Source organism: Ostrinia furnacalis, unplaced genomic scaffold (assembly GCF_004193835.3).
Source record: "Ostrinia furnacalis isolate ACB-3 unplaced genomic scaffold, ASM419383v2 OfSCF1456, whole genome shotgun sequence".
Classification (NCBI taxonomy): Eukaryota; Metazoa; Arthropoda; class Insecta; order Lepidoptera; family Crambidae; genus Ostrinia; species Ostrinia furnacalis.
In genome coordinates this window covers 424,501-441,781 of record NW_021131695.1, presented here as the reverse complement: position 1 = coordinate 441,781, position 17,281 = coordinate 424,501, and the positions used below count along the sequence as shown (strand labels likewise).

General features: G+C 39.3%; 2 protein-coding genes across 3 annotated transcripts; one reads left to right on the top strand and one right to left on the bottom strand.

Moving 5' to 3' along the window:
- Positions 1–629: 629 nt before the first annotated feature.
- Positions 630–9,389, top strand: Cdk8 (cyclin-dependent kinase 8). 2 transcript variants are annotated; one of them, XM_028304566.1, is made up of 8 exons: positions 630–1,027; positions 1,270–1,521; positions 2,565–2,754; positions 3,662–3,875; positions 4,689–4,857; positions 5,561–5,677; positions 8,566–8,638; positions 9,127–9,389. In XM_028304566.1, exons 1-8 carry the CDS (start codon positions 635–637, stop codon positions 9,255–9,257), a joined length of 1,539 nt encoding a protein of 512 aa, XP_028160367.1. In that variant the 5' UTR covers positions 630–634; the 3' UTR covers positions 9,258–9,389. The 2 variants fall into 2 exon arrangements, with proteins under 2 accessions (XP_028160367.1, XP_028160366.1); XM_028304565.1 differs by having other exon boundaries at positions 631–1,030; positions 9,127–9,387.
- A 347-nt stretch (positions 9,390–9,736) lies between these two features.
- Positions 9,737–12,278, bottom strand: LOC114352843 (glucose dehydrogenase [FAD, quinone]-like). The gene is made up of 4 exons (XM_028304583.1): positions 12,170–12,278; positions 10,965–11,110; positions 9,924–10,196; positions 9,737–9,877 (listed from the first exon to the last, which is right to left on the bottom strand). The coding sequence occupies exons 1-4, from the start codon at positions 12,276–12,278 to the stop codon at positions 9,737–9,739; spliced, it is 669 nt and encodes a 222-aa protein (XP_028160384.1).
- Positions 12,279–17,281: the final 5,003 nt, after the last annotated feature.

The following is a 17,281-nucleotide window of genomic DNA, read 5'->3' as shown; positions in this document are numbered from 1 at the left end:
TTGCGCTCCCGCATGCCGATCGGCGGCTCGGCGCGGGCTGTGGGCGCGGAGCGACTGGCAGCGATATCAATATGGCCGACTCACGCGGCGCGGCACGTGGCAGCGGTCGTTGCCCTCGGCCGGCTACTACGATAGTGCGTAAACGAATACTCACCGCGCTCAAAGGATGATTTATTTTTTATTTTTTTCGAAACATTCTTTGTCGTTTTACTCGAAAACTAGCCTGAATTTTTTTTTATAAACACTTGGGTTGTATTTGTATGATTTTATTAGATGCGTTGGTAAAGTATGATCAGTACAAAAAATAACACCTTATATAGTTCAAAAATACTGGACTGTCCTGTCGATGACATTGACAGTGGGGCGCCACCGTCAATACCGGATCGCTGGTTCAGATTTTTGCCATGTTGGAAACCATATAGTTGAACGATGGTAGCGCCCCCCTGTCATTGAGTTTGGCGGGACAGTTCAGCGTGGGTCATCTATACCTCTGTTGTGGGATGTAGAATGGGTAAGAATGCACCATGATTTAGCTTCATGGAATGCACCAACCTTGAGTCAATCAATCGTTAAAATAGTGAACGATGAGTGACTGGGTGAATGAATGCCATGCTATTTTGAAAATGTCATTTTAATGTCAAATTTGCTAACCAAGCGTCTACGCTCCATTTTTTATAGAAATTTTATTAATTTTGTAAAACGGATTCAAAAACTTGCAGTGCTCGTAACAAGTTCTAATAAATTAAACTATGAATTAACCTTGTGCTTAAAATCAATCACAATGGGCGACAATTTCCAAAACAACAAAACAATGGCGCCTGTTATGATGGATTATGACTTCAAAGTGAAGACTCAGAACGAGCGTTCGAAAGTGGAGGATTTGTTTGATTTCGAGGGTTGTAAGGTGGGGCGAGGAACTTACGGACATGTTTACAAAGCAAGGAGAAAAGATGGGTCCGACACAAAGGACTATGCTTTGAAGCAAATCGAAGGGACTGGTTTGTCCATGTCGGCGTGTAGGGAAATCGCAGTAAGCGACGTTTTCCATTTATTTTGTAGTCAACTTTATTTACACAATAGACGTGCAATTTAATAGACAGTTGGTAGTGCTTATACTAAAGAATTTGTAATTGTGCCTGATCATTACTGCACTTTTTGGTTTGTTAAAGTGATGCTTAAGCTGCAAATGAAGTAGTCGAGAAATATTCTATATTTGTTGTGATAACCCATTTAAAAACGATTGAACAACTTGCCTTTTTCCATTTACAGCTTCTCCGTGAGTTGAAACATCCAAATGTGATCAACCTCATCAGGGTATTTCTTTCGCACACAGATCGGAAGGTCTGGCTACTTTTTGACTATGCTGAGCATGACTTGTGGCACATTATAAAGTTTCATAGAGCCGCTAAAGCAAATAAGAAGTCGGTGATGGTCCCAAAGGGAATGGTCAAGAGCCTGCTCTACCAAATTTTGGATGGCATTCACTACTTACATTCCAACTGGGTACTGCATAGAGATTTGGTAAGTTCAGAATTAATAATAGGTACTAAAATAAAAAGTAAATAATAGACATGTTGACACCACAGTCAATTGACATACTTTTTAAATCTGTCAATACAAAACTCTCCCATAGATTTTGTATAGCACTACAAGCAAGTGACGTCACTATTTTGTCAACTCAATTAAACAACTTTTTTCAATTACAATGCGAACAAAAATCGTAATTTACTGGTAATTTAAAATAAATTAAGTTTTTAAGACCAGAATGAAGGGTCTTTTTAAAACAGTTGTGGTTTCGAATTATTGGGGTATGGTGTCAAACTGTCTATTGGCTTTCTTCCAAGCTGTCATGATGATCATGAAATGGGTAACAATAATATCTTTATGAAGATAGAACTTTTCTCAGAAAGTTGGTTGTTTGAATATTGATTTTTGGTCTCAGCTATTCAGCATTGTACTAAAAGTCATAAAAATAGCATAGTAGCAGCTAGATTTTAGAGATAAACTAATTACTGTTGTTCGTTCATTCATTCTTTTCAGCCGAAAGACGTCCACTGCTGGACAAAGGCCTCCCCCAAGGATTTCCGCAAAGACCGGTCCTGTGCCACTTGCATCTAGGCATTCTGTTGTGTGGTGTGATAATTAATAATTTAATTCAATATGTTATGTCCTTACATACATATTGAATTAAATTATTAATTATCACGATAATAAGTGTGACGTACTTTATGGATGACCCCTTGGTCATCCATAAAGTACGTCACACTTAAAGAGGGCGGAAGGGAAAACAATTGAAATGTGAAACAATTGAAATGTGATGTCACGAAACTTAAGACCCCTCCCACCCCTTGTCACACCATGTCACACTTTGTCGNAATAATGTATGTAAGTGGTCATCCATAAAGTACGTCACACTTAAAGAGGGCGGAAGGGAAAACAATTGTCACGAAACTTAAGACCCCTCCCACCCCTTGTCACACCATGTCACACTTTGTCGACCCCCTTCCGCCCTCTTTAAGTGTGACGTACTTTATGGATGGCCCCTAATGTGTAATTTATTTCAGAAACCAGCGAACATCCTAGTAATGGGTGAAGGTCCGGAACGAGGCAGGGTGAAGATAGCTGACATGGGTTTTGCGAGACTCTTCAATGCACCACTAAAGCCACTCGCTGACTTGGACCCTGTTGTTGTGACCTTCTGGTACAGGGCTCCTGAGCTGCTGCTAGGAGCCAGACATTACACCAAAGCTATCGGTAAGTATCATGGTATTTTATCTTCGACTTCGGACGCAGGTTGGCCGTAGTAAGGACAATCTGGCCAGGTGGGGATTCTTGGATGGCTTGAACATGGAGTGCAGGTGCGGTTTTGTTCCCCAGTCGATGAAGCACCTGATGTCATGCCCTGAGTGCCCAAGCAACTGCACTCAGGAGGATTTGATGAGTGCTACTGACAACGCCACTCTTGTGGCGGAGTTTTGGGCTGACACTGTGTAGGTTTGTTGTCGACACGAAAATAAGAAGAAGATGGTATTTTATGNCTAAATCTGCCGGTGTGTGTAGTTAGTGGTATTTTACGTAATGGCATTTTATATAGTGGTATTTTATGTATGTAGACTTAGTGATAATAGCTTCGATAAACATTGATTTGCATATTAAAATTGAAACAAGTTTTTTATTAACACACTAGCTTTTGCCCGCGGCTTCACCCGCGTGAAATTTAGTTTGTCACAGATCGTCATTAATTATAGCCTATATATTATTCTGGGTTATAAACAGTAATACTGTAAAGTTTCATCAAAATCCGTTCAGCAGTTTTTGCATGAAAAAGTAACAAACATATTGACATCCAGACATCCATACAAACTTTCTAACAATATTATTAAGATATTAACACATTCATAATGAATAAAAATAAAAGATGGCATCACTAAGAATGAAATCTATGTAAAATAAAGTTGTCTCATTTTAGTAATACATAATTAAAATAAATTCAAAGGCTTGATCTAATCCAGGACAGGCAAGTAGAGCAAGATGGAGGAGGCTTTTGCCTACACAGGGTGCCACAAGAATTAGCAAAACAGATATTTTTAATGAATTCATCATTAACCAAACTGTTTTTGTTTATTTTATTTTTATTTTTTATAATATGTATGTATTTCAGATATTTGGGCCATTGGGTGTATATTTGCTGAACTGCTCACATCCGAGCCCATATTCCACTGTCGTCAAGAAGACATCAAGACAAGTAATCCATACCACCATGACCAACTGGACAGGATATTCAATGTAATGGGATTCCCCCAAGAAAAGGATTGGGAGGACATAAAGAAAATGCCTGAGCATGCCACTTTAGTTAAGGATTTTAAACGGTCTAAGTAAGTTCTAGAAGTATCAGAGTAAATACAAACGAGTAGGTCATCTTCACAGAAACGCACCGAGCGCGGTTTGTATGTGAGCGCGCCAATATACGTATGCGGCGCGCACGCACACACTGACAAAATTCCGCGCAACCACGACTGGCTCCCCGCTAATCCCCGCTAAATTTTGTCAGTGTGTGCGTGCGCGCCGCATACGTGTTGGCGCGCTCACATACAAACCGCGCCCATGCGTTTCTATGAAGATGACCTACTCATTTGTATTTACTCTGCAAGTATGCATATTATAGTGAATCTCAATATCAATAATAGTGGACACCAAACGAAAATCCATAACAAGCACTATTATAATGAACACAGAATACTTGATACACAAGTTGGGATCACCATCACCAGCGTCACAGCAGAAGGCCTATAGCACAGTAAATACAAATGAGTAGGTCATCTTCATAAAAACCGAGCGTGTTTTGTCAGTGTGTGCGTGTGCGCCGCATACGTATTGGCGTGCTCACATACAAACCGCGCTCGGTGCGTTTCTATGAAGATGACCTACTCATTTGTATTTACTCTACCTGTAGCGTCCTAGACAGGTTGCTTGCTTTCTGGGGGATCTGGGGTGGTTGGAGTTGGAAGATTAACCTCAAACCGCACACAATGGCCCAATCATGAGGCTAAGTGCGGTATTCGATTTCTCTGCAAAACCAACTAACTATAAAAGTTGGGGTCTCGCCATTTTGTCATTCACAAACCCACGGCTAGTTATAAATGTTTGATTGCATATTAATTACATGCTTTCCATTATTTCTGTTACAGCTACCAAAACTGCTCACTTAGCAAATACATGGATAGGCACAAAATCAAGCCAGACAGCAAGGCATTTAGTTTACTCCAAAGGCTGCTTCTTATGGACCCCAATAGGCGAATAACATCCGAACAGGCCATGCAGGATCCCTACTTCACAGAAGATCCGCCTACAACACCTGTAAGTACATATTCGTTCGTTCGTTTCAGCCAAATGACGTCCACTGCTGGACAAAGGCCTCCCCCCAAGGTTTAAGTACATAATAATGTTTGGTAATTGTTAATATTAGTAATAACTTATTATCTAAAAATGTGAAGTTCTATGACAATCAAAGGCAAGACACTTACCCCCGTATTCACAAACAATGCTTGCTTAGGTGAAGCAGCAAATCGAACGCACAGTGTTGAATAGAGCTCTGTGATTGGTTCTTGTGTCACCCTGTGCGTCCACGCGCACTGTGAGACCTCATAGTAATGTTTGTGCATACGGGTGTAAACATGGTTCCTGTTATCAAAATCCTTGTACTACCCGTTCGCGCTAAGTTTTAAACGCAATTAGTTAGTGATTAAACGCAATTAAGTGTCTTATTTTACGCAAATACACAATTTTTATCAATATAAATAAATAAAAAATATTTTTATTATAGTTTGCTATTGTTATAGACGCTTTTCTTCGAGTGACGTCATATCGCCAGCGGCAAACTTATCGCGAACACATAGTAGTAGATACCTATAACATGTTGTGGTGAATTTTTTGACCACTTAATTTTATAGAGGTACTATAATTAACCGTAAAGTGTCGGGCTGTTAAATTGATGATAAATTATATTATTACAACTATCAACAAACCACCTAGAAAGTTTTAAAAATAATATTTTTCATAGGATGTATTCGCGGGATGTCCCATACCTTATCCTAAGCGAGAGTTTTTGACTGACGACGACCAAGAGGATAAAAGCGACTCGAAGGCGAGACAGAATCAGCAGCAGCAACAACCCAATGTAAGTAACTTGTTTTTTCTTGAGCGGCTATTCTGGTTCTATGAAGTCCCAGTATCACTACGAGCGATACCGATCTATTGTGATCGTCGCTTTTTTCCTTATAGTTCGCTTCCGAGTCCTGCATCCATTAGTAGACCAGTAGAATTAAACACAAACATTGATTACCATTACAAACATATGAATTTGGTTTTATTCAATGCAGGATTAAATGCCCTTCAACAATAATGAAGACCACTTTTCCATAGGGTAAGTCCTTTACGCGGTATAACCGGAAAACCGAAAATACGACCCTTTCGGGGGCCCCCACCACTTAAGCACAACTCCGTCGAAGTCGAAAACCTAGGAGAATCTTAATGGGCAACCAATAAAGACATTAAAGCAATAGAATCTTTTGTAGGAATTATTTCCGATTTAAAATCTAATTCTACTGCTGGTAGTGCGGTATCTTTTGGGGGGCGATATGTTTTACATCTTGCGGGCTTAGTAACATCATTACCAAAATGTTTTTTAGTCATTTTGCATGAAGTCCCGTCACTCGCCAGTGGCGCACACTCATTAGTTATTCATATCACTTGCTTGCAGTGAGGGCTATCGGTTTTATATTTAACAGTTGGTACCACTGCCGATGGAAATGACTCTACAGTGGCGCCATCCTGGTGAGCGCTAAAAAGATAGCCATCATTACGCAAGCCTTCATTACAATTATTTTTTTGTTACTTAAACCACAGAATAATAATAAGTACTAACGTACAGAAGTTTTACTTCGCGAAGGTATTTAAAAAAATGTATGCTCAATGTCATTAACAATATGGTGTAATTTAGCCTGTCTCAAGAGTCAAGCACCATTTTGTTGACAAAGGTCAGTGATCGGCACTGCGCCGAAGCTATAGGGCTGACTTCGGTAAAATGATGTGACGTGAGGTGCCAAACTGCGGAAAATGGCGCAGGAAATACATGATTTATAGTCTATCCAATATAGCTTGATTAGAATGACAGCTGCCATCAAAAGTAACGACATAACTTTGTAGTAGCGATCAATGAGAGCTAAATATTGGCAGACGAAATAATTCACGTCTGACCTACAAACAATATTTTCGACGACAGTGCTTCCAATAAAAATGTTAATTTCGTGTAAATGCAGCGTTAAATTACACCAATTTGTAGTAATTCGAAATTATAAAAATCAAACTAGAGTATTAACGACGTCTCTACAAGGTTATCTCGAGTTATAGCCTGACCAGGAACATAAAAACCCTGGCATAGAGGCGCGTCAATTGCATTTGATAGTGCAGAGTACAGAGTACAGTCGTACCTGTGTTAAATTAATAGGCTAACTTTATGTATCAGGATTCAGGATTAGGGGCTAATTTGATATTTTCACAAATTAACGAAAAAATATTATTATAGGTAACCTGGTTTAAATAAATTAAATGAAACCATCAATCGAGTTAGTAGGATTTATTTTATTATTCATCAATAATCAAATTCAGAACTTGAATGTTCAACTGCAATGTCTGCTCATGAACGCTTCAAACTCGGTACTTCTTTCCCAATTCCATAAAATTCAACACTTAGAAAGTGACAAAAACTTTAAAATAGGTATTTGAAACAAACCACAGCTAATTTTCATAGTGGACTGTACTATACGATAAACATGTCAGTCAATTTGACAACCTTTGTCGGAAACATTATTCAATATAAATATTGTCCGAACCCTTTTCTCTTCGACAAATATTTTAACACATTGTGAACCACTTTTCTTTCAAGACTATAAAAAGATTTTAGCATTTTAATTCACAAAATCAATTGCGCACATTTAAAATAAAGTTTGTTTACACTTTGACAGCAATAGACTGACATGCAAGGTGACATGTCAATGAAGTTTTCAGTTACTGTTGCCATTAAAAGAAATTAGTACCATTAGTTTTCCGCAACATGGCGAGGGTTTTTATGTTCCTGGTCAGGCTATACAAAAATGTTAGTGTTGGGACATATCGACAAATGTCATATTAAATTAAAACTAATTTTTTAACATATTTACCAAATTTTTTTTCTTACTAATTTTTTAACATATTTAAGTCAAGTTATACGTTTTTCTAAATGTTCACTATTAAAAACCAAAAAACATTTCATTCTTAAATAATCAAACATCGGAAATCAATCACCGGCAATTTTTTCGGTATTCATAGCACCGTTGCTCTAGAAGAGATGCCCACCGCCCTCTAGCGAGAGGAAAAAACCACTAAAGAACACTGATGATAATGACTACGACTTAGGTAGTACACCCTTGACATGAATTTTAAATTTTACTGTCTTTAAATTTAAATCATAATTGTCATTTTTATATGAAGAAAAATTGGGTGCATTTTTTATATCATTTTTTCGAAAACTTATCGATACATCTATGTGAACCGTATCCCAGCACTAGTCACATTCGTTTGACAGCTGTCATTCTAATCAAGCTATATTGGATAGACTATAGCATGAATTGTCATGAATAATATTAACTACTTATTTACCTCTCAGTGTCTTGAGGCAACTTAAAAAAGTACATTCTGTGTTTTATTATTATTTAGGTAGTTAAATACTGCACAGTATTTAGTACACCATTTTCTTTATTTTTTCCATCATACACAAGAATACGCGTGCGTGAGTCAATGTTCGCTCGTATGTGAGGCCTTGTCGAATAGTATCCTGTAGGTGGGCCATCGTGCGTGTTTTGTTTTCGATGTAAACTCGCGGAGATGAACAGGCCTGCTTAAACTGATATTATTGGTCTTAGTTTTTAAATTCTTATTCAGTTAATTTCTTAGGTCTGAGACGTGAGAGTGAAGTGAAAACGGTAATGATGTAAGAAACATTATTAATTTTGAACATTTGCTTTCCAGACTCAACAAAATCAAGTACAAGCAAACAGCCATGACCACGGTGCCAACAACGCCAAAAGAATGAGGATGGCAGGTAAAAATCAAAATTATATTTCATCATCATCATCATATCATCCATAGGACATCCACTAGGGCGTCCACTACTGAACATAGGTCTCCCCCAATGATTTCCGCCTTCCTGCTACCTTTATGAGGTCGTCGATCTTGTGGATGGATATCCCACGTTGCGATTTCCGTTACGATGTTCCTTGATCAATTCAAATCAAGTTAATTTATCTAAATAAAGTTCAAATTATGTTAGCAATTTAAAAAAAAATACAACTTTAAATTATTCTACGCTACATTAAAATTATTCTACTCCATATTCAACCTTAAACTCCACACACATTTCCATACTAAACGTCACTTTAAACAAGTTCAACTAGTGAATAACTTTTAACTAAAAGACTTGTCTTAACGCGACGTTTATTAATGAGTTACATTATGTACTCACGGCTTGACGTTTCGGTTGCGATGCTGTTTATTAGTAATGGGGTCATAATCCTAACACTCAAATTCCAGGTCCGAACCAAGGCAACAACACGACAGGCGGCGGCCAGCAAGAGTTCCACCAGCAACAGCAGATGATGTTCGGAGGGCAACAGCAGGGCAGCCAGTCGCAGCAGCAGCCCAACTTCCAGCAGAGGTTTTAGACGGCAGCGAACGGGTATTATATGTGCTTGTAGAACGTATTTCAACGACAAACCATTAGGCCTGGTTTCCACCGTACATAAGTGACTGCAGAGTAAATACAAATGAGTAGGTTATCTTCGTAGAAACGCACCGAGCGCGGTTTGTATGTGAGCGCGCCAATACGTATGCGGCGCGCACGCACACACTGACAAAATGCGGCGGAACTCCCCGATAATCGTTAAATTTTGTCAGTGTGTGTGTGCGCGCCGTCGCCCAATATGCGCAGTCGCCAGAGTAAATACAAATGAGTAGGTTATCTTCATAGAAACGCACCGAGCGCGGTTTGTATGTGAGCGCGCCAATACGTATGCGGCGCGCACACACACACTGACAAAATTAACTCAGCGGGGGATGGTACGGGAACTGCGAGACAGTTAACGGGCCGCCCGTCGCGTGGTAGCCCTGGTCCATCTGGTCCAGCTGCTTGTTTCTAAGCTCCTTAAACAGCCAGCTTACCCAACTCCTCTCCAGCCTTCACCAAGCTGTAACTCAGCGGGGGATGGTACGGGAACTGCGACACCGTTAACGGGCCACCAGTCGCGTGGTAGCCCTGGTCCATCTGGTCCAGCTGCTTGTTGTCCTCGAAACGATAGACATAGGATACAGAGGACACTTAGTGCTAGAACAAAGCATCTCTTACCCAACTCCTCTCCAGCCTTCACCAGACTATAACTCAGTGGGGGATGGTACGGGAACTGCGAGACAGTTAACGGGCCGCCCGTCGCGTGGTAGCCCTGGTCCATCTGGTCCAGCTGCTTGTTGTCCTCGGAGCGCAGGAAGTAGGGCAGCACGTCGTCGTAGGCCCAGCCTTCGACGCCGGCCGCCGCCCACGCGTCGTAGTCCTTGCGAGAACCGCGCATGTACATCATGCCGTTCATCACCGAGGTTCCGCCGAGCACCTGGACAAAATTACATGTGTGAAACAGATATAGCATTTTGGAAAGATTTTTATTTCAATAAGCCTAGGCGAAGACCACCGACCGAATTGGCCGATAATTGGGCCTGATTTTAATTTGTATGAAGAATTGGCCGATACCAAATCGGTGTAATGTGCGCAGTTCCATAAAATCAAAATCAAAATTTTCTTTATTTGTTTAGACTAATTAAATTAGTTCTTGCACCACTGTCTGCCGGTTTAAAAATATATACATACATGCCAATACTGATTATACTGATAAAGTAACTGTCCGACTAAACTATCGGCCAACAAAAAATCGGTGGTCTGTGTCTAGGCTTAGGAAAATAATCTTTCCTAAAAAACTTGAACAATGATAGTCCGACGGTTGGCATCAATCTTAATTTGAACTCAAAATTATGCTAGGTCGAACTTGTTAACCACTGGATCTTTATGGGGAACCCGCTCTTTACACAAATTGGATGGAAGAATAGATAGGTATTTAAGTGATTTAAATTGAGGTTTTGGATTGAGACTTTCATTCAAATAATATGTTACTGGACCAGCGCACATCGGTTCGATTTTGGTGTGTAGAAAGGTAGAGTCTCATTTTGTTTCAAACACCTTTCAAGTTTTTCTTATCTTATTCATAAGCACACTCAAAAGAAGTAGGTAAATGCTTTCATGTTGTAAATATTATTGTCCAGTAGCAGACGTCATTTGGTTTAACGATCATGTCATAGAATGTGACATTCGGTAATACTGGTAATACCTTTCCCCTAGGCCAGTAGCACTTGCGGTCCTTCTCGCCGAGGCAGGCGGCGGGCTCGGGCTCGGTCTGGTAGCCCCAGTCGATGCTGGAGCCGATGAAGTTCAGGAACATAGACGGCACCTGAGCTCCCGTGGGCTCGTCGAAACCTGTGAATGAAATATACGAGATTCGCACTTAGTTCTGCCTTCAGCTTCGACCCAAATGTATTTCTTTTCTTTCCTAAAGCATGAAACCTTAATACCTATAACATCTTTCGCAAAGAAGATAAGAATAATGCTAGTTATCATCATTCATCATCATCATTTCAGCCACAGGACGTCCACTGCTGAACATAGGCCTCCCCCAATGACTTCCACATCGCACGGTTGGTAGCGGCCTGCATCCAGCGCCTTCCCGCTACCTATACTTGCTACTATGCTAGTTATACTTGCTACTAAACGTAATATTGCTTCTATAATTTTCTTCTCTCTAAGCCTACAATTGGTACAATGTTTTATACAAATTTGCTGCCTGCTGCTGTCTTTTCCAAACACTATAATCCGGGCCACTATACAGGGCAGGTATGTGTCATCCTAGACTACATCATTTAGTAACATCAGGCGTGATTGCCGTCAAACCTGCTTTGTTCTGCATACAAAAATGGAAGTATAGTTAGTCTGATATCTTAAGGTCTATACAGGGTGGAAACGATAAGTGATCTCACTCGATTATTTCTAAACTATACAAGATATTCAAAAACTGGTTACTGATCCTGAAAGTGCTTCACGAGCTCTATCCAACGGTACCAATAATAAGTTACAAAATAAACTGGATCTATCCGAAAATTCAATGTTTCCAGCTTCCATAAATTTAGTACTGCCACAGTCATGACACTCATATTTTGATAATATTATAGCAAGTAAAGCCTAAAACCAATGTTTTCCATTAATAAATTTAAATAATAATGCAATTTACGAGTTCATTTTAAGTGCTTATTATAATAAAAAAAATTAACACTTTTAATATTGTGTGGCATTTAGTATGGAAGCTGAAAACATTGAATTTTTGGATAGATGAAGTTAATTCTGTAATCTATTATTGGTACCGTTTGAAAGAGCTCGTGAAGCACTTTTAGGATCAGTAACCAGTTTTTCGATATCTTGTATTGTTTAGAAATAATCGAGTGAAATCACTTATCGTTTCCACCCTGTATACTGTGTACATACCAGCTTCGAGCAGCAGCACGCGCCACTCGGGCACCTCGGAGAGCCGCGCCGCCAGCGCCGAGCCCGCCGACCCGCCGCCCACCACGATGAAGTCGTACACCGAGTCCATGTGCGTTCGGAACTAAGGAAAATCATACATAGTTAGTTACTTATTTATTGACGAATAAAATCAATCGCAATATTTGCAGCGACAATAGTCGAACGGTGAAGGTGTCGGACGGTCCGAGGAACGCTGGTTTGAAACGCTTGTGTTACGACTGGTATATCCAATCGTAACATAAACATACAAGACTTAGCTAGTACAAGGGGTTTAAAAAAATGCTTTAAAAATAGTCAGGCTTTCCATGAGCAATTAATTCCACCCTTTTGAAAAAATGACATATTCGGGGTTTTGTCTATTGCATTTATTATGATGGAATACACAAAACCGATTACGATAGGCATCATCATTAGATCATTTATTTTAATCTCCACTGGAGTATTACAAAGTACTTATCTGTGGTATTACCTACAATTATCATACAAAAAGTAGCCAGACATTAACTAAGTACCTAACTAATAACTATTTTTATAATTTTGATGCATCTCCACACCAAAGGAAATACGTGTTTGACACATAAACGTACCTTTTAAGTATAATCATTACATTAACTTCCTTCCAAACGAATGGATGTGCGGTAATTATGCGTTTTTACAATTTCCCCGCGGAAACAATGCGCGATTACCATCTGGCTGTCATCCGCAGGCACGTACAGGCGACAGCATATCAAGATAAAAACAACAATCTTATTTAGTTGTATTAAGGTCGATTTTTCAATAAATTGTATAGTCTTATATGCTGTCATACTACTTATGTCTTAACTCTTGAGATTCACAGGCTCAGTGTGAACGACCTTAATACCCGTAGACTTGCATGTTTTTAATCAATACATCTTTATTGAAAATCTTGCGGAAAATCGTTAACCCCTACGCAGCTACGTGACAAGTTAATATGAATAACAACTACTACGGTTAATTTGATTCGGAAAAAAATATATTTTTCAATAAGTAGTTTACGTGTGTTATTTTATTTTTGAGAGAGAGAGAGATTAATTATTATCGACTCGACGAGTTATTTTGTTAAATGTTATGGTCCAACATAAGAAACTTTTGTCTTGTATTTTATTTTCAAGTTTAGCTATAAAAATTGACTGACATCTACGTTAATTGTGTTTTATGATGTTGTAATGCAAATCCACATCTTGCAAGACGCTATTAATCTTTCAGGTTATTCCATTGAGTTATAATGTACTACGTACGGTTATTCAGTGTTTAGAACAAAGCAAATAGCTCTTTTAAATTTCATGATCAGTGCTCAGTCACAATGAGCTTTTGACTTTTGAAAGTTCAATCCTAAAAGATTTGGCAAGATAGATGATCTAGCTTTACTTTTGCACTTTGAAGAGCTTTTTGCTGTACAGTAGTGTGAAACAACCAATACTTAATAGCTTTATTTACACTTTAACTTTTCCTCAACTAAACACTAAAATAGGGACCATGAGGTAAGAGAGCATATTCGGCGTTATTACAAAAAGTGAAACACACGTTCAATGCTTGTTAAAAATTACATGGGAAATGGTATGGAATACCAAATTTCAATTTAAACGTGCGTTTAACTTTTTGTAATAAAACCTATTATCTCTATGAAAGCAGTTTGTATCTTGTGTTATGAAGAAAGTTAAGTTACAGATAGTATCTAGGATTTGAACTCTCACCCTTCCGTTGTAAATATAAACAAAATACCCATTGCTGATTGCTCTCGTTATCGGCAAATGAGCGCGTCGTGCGCCGGCGCAGCGCTCGGTACGGCTAGCACGAAAAACATTCGAGTTCGAATCGCCATCAAAATCAAAGTCAAAATTATCTTTATTTGTATAGACTAATTAAATTAGTACTTACAAATCGTCAAATTTTAATGCTCGTAAGGAGCCTATACATGTCTCATTCTTTTTTTGCCCTTCCAGCGCTCTGAGACAAACATTTGGCAAGTGCATCAAAAGATTTAGTACGAAAACTACAACAGCGCCCTTGTGAACGTTTCGTAAAGTGAACTTAGTATGAGAAATGGTTGCACGAAACTTATTTTGAGAATCAAAATTGTCACGTTATCGTTGGGTTCAAAGGTTGAGTATCGAATTTTGTCGAATACGCAAACGATTCGAAGACGAAAGTTGTTCATGCTAGAGGTTCGGATCTACATTCAATTGCTAATGAACTGTAACTGCTCGGTCGTGGTTATGACTATTAGATTATAATCTTACTTATGCAAGGCATTCCCAACCTTTCTACATTGATTTAAGAGTCAACCTCATATTTTAGCCTAATTATAGTTGACATTGGAAATATTAAAACTAGATCGTACTTCGAAAAGAATAAGGTCTGAAATGGAATGGGACGAAGTTGTGATCATGGACCACGATTGAGTTTCAAGTTTTTGAAGATATGGCAGTTTGCAGAAGTTTTGCGGTTTTCATGCAATCGAGTGTAATTTGTTGGGGCATGATGGAAATAATCATGGTATCGAATTATGCCTAAAAAGAAAACAACACAACAGTGTCATAATAATTGATAATGTCTTTAAATGTATAAAAATCAAGCCTTTAATAATGTTTAAGACAAAATAACGTAGGGTAATTAAAATTATCGAGCTACTGACTTGTTGATGTCTTTTGTACCAAATGGTTTCGTAGCATTTCGTAGCTGCAACGTAATGACATAAATCTAATTTAATAGATCAAAATTAACTAAATGTTAAGTATTTTATTGTTCGAGGCTCACCGGTGAGCCGCGTGGCTTCAAACGTTTTCATGTATTTTTACATGTTGGTGTCTTATCTGCAAAAGAGCCCTAAGGCGTTTTGATGTTGTAACATCACGGACCTGCCCGGCTAGGATGCGCGCCGTGATATACTTTATCGACGTCAAAATGTATGGGAAAAATCGATAAAATGGCGTGATAACCGCTTATCGCGGCGCGCATCCTAGGCCTACAGGGTCTTAACTGCTGCGGCAGTGACGTCACATTGCGGGGCAGTAGGTAGCTGCGACAGCGGCAGTGACGTCACATTGCGGGGCAGTAGTTAGCTGTGACAGCGGCAGTGACATCACTGCNCAACTTAAAAAAGTACATTCTGTGTTTTATTATTATTTAGGTAGTTAAATACTGCACAGTATTTAGTACACCATTTTTTTATTTTTTCCATCATACACAAGAATACGCGTGCGTGAGTCAATGTTCGCTCGTATGTGAGGCCTTGTCGAATAGTATCCTGTAGGTGGGCCATCGTGCGTGTTTTGTTTTCGATGTAAACTCGCGGAGATGAACAGGCCTGCTTAAACTGATATTATTGGTCTTAGTTTTTAAATTCTTATTCAGTTAATTTCTTAGGTCTGAGACGTGAGAGTGAAGTGAAAACGGTAATGATGTAAGAAACATTATTAATTTTGAACATTTGCTTTCCAGACTCAACAAAATCAAGTACAAGCAAACAGCCATGACCACGGTGCCAACAACGCCAAAAGAATGAGGATGGCAGGTAAGATTAAATTAAGATTTATGTATTATTTTATCATAATCAAAATCAGTTTTTATGAGTTTGACAGTAAATATCGTCGTTTATGACAAAAAACTTTCTTTCTTTCCAATGCCACAAGCTTATCTCACTCATAAAGTTCGAAATAATAGCAATTTAGTATGGAGTAATAATAAAGAAGAAAACTTCAGTTTTTACTCAGAAAAGTACGTATTTTGGGAAGTGCACCTTCTTCGTCAGAGAATATAAAAAAAATCGTTTCATATTGAACTTTAAAGTCTTGTTAAAAAGACTCATAATCCTAACACTCAAATTCAAGGTCCGAACCAAGGCAACAACACGACAGGCGGCGGCCAGCAAGAGTTCCACCAGCAACAGCAGATGATGTTCGGAGGGCAACAGCAGGGCAGCCAGTCGCAGCAGCAGCCCAACTTCCAGCAGAGGTTTTAGACGGCAGCGAACGGGTATTATATGTGCTTGTAGAACGTATTTCAACGACAAACCATTAGGCCTGGTTTCCACCGTACATAAGCGACTGCAGCGTAAATACAAACGAGTAGGTTATCTTCGTAGAAACGCATCGAGCGCGGTTTGTATGTGAGCGCGCCAATACGTATGCGGCGCGTACGCACACACTGACAAAATTTAACGTGGATTATCGGGGAGTTGCGCCGAATTTAACGTGGATTATCGGGGAGTTGCGCCGAATTTAACGTGGATTATCGGGGAGTTGCGCCGAATTTAACGTGGATTATCGGAGAGTTGCGCCGAATTTAACGTGATTATCGGGAGTTGCGCCGAATTTTGTCAGTGTGTGCGTGCGCGCCGCATACGTATTGGCGCGCTCACATACAAACCGCGTTCGGTGCGTTTCTATGAAGATGACCTACTCATTTGTATTTACTCTGGCGACTGCGCATATTGGGCGACAAAACGCGGCGGCAGACGACATGTCGCGGAGTCGCAACGACAGCTAATATGAAATGACGCGCGCATGCGTTTTGTGGCCGCGTCCGTCGCCGCATTTTGTCGCCCAATATGCGCTGTCGCTTAGTGTGCTTACCATGAGTTTACGTTAAGTGTGTTCGCTAGTGACTGTAAAAAAATGACATTAGAATGTATGACAGATTGTGCAGCGCCCTTAGCGGCTACTTTCAAAAAGTAAAGTCTTCATTTTTTGACGCACTCGCTAGCGAGCCACTCATGGTAAATGAAATTGACAGAATGAAATCTGGTTGGTTGCTTAAATTATTTCTCCGCTCCGTATTGATGGAAACCGAGCTTTACATCTATATCTCTTATCTAACAAAGAGATGGTTGCCATCGTATTTTGAACCTTAAACACTTGTGTTTAGGCCGAAAATCAATATGGACTACCTCAAGAAAGATACAGGATGCTTCACTACTGTATTTTAAAATTTATTTACGTGTATTTAGTTCGAAAACTTTAAAGAACCTTGACATAAAATTCAATTTTGTTTTAACAATTTTTTATTCGTGTCAAAATGTTACATTCACTAATTAACTGACTTCAAAATGCA

Bases quoted from the DNA above. Each gene is read 5' to 3' on its own strand.
- LOC114352843 (XM_028304583.1), bottom strand. From the start codon at position 12,278: ATGGACTCGGTGTACGACTTCATCGTGGTGGGCGGCGGGTCGGCGGGC. The intron at 11,111-12,169 runs GTATGTACACAG...TTTCATTCACAG, and splicing joins CGTGCTGCTGCTCGAAGCTG to GTTTCGACGAGCCCACGGGA. The intron at 9,878-9,923 runs GTTCTAGCACTA...TATCGTTTCGAG, and splicing joins AGTTGGGTAAGAGATGCTTT to GACAACAAGCAGCTGGACCA.
- Cdk8 (XM_028304565.1), top strand. From the start codon at position 635: ATGTCAAATTTGCTAACCAAGCGTCTACGCTCCATTTTTTATAGAAAT. The intron at 2,755-3,661 runs GTAAGTATCATG...TATGTATTTCAG, and splicing joins ACATTACACCAAAGCTATCG to ATATTTGGGCCATTGGGTGT. The intron at 4,858-5,560 runs GTAAGTACATAT...TATTTTTCATAG, and splicing joins AAGATCCGCCTACAACACCT to GATGTATTCGCGGGATGTCC.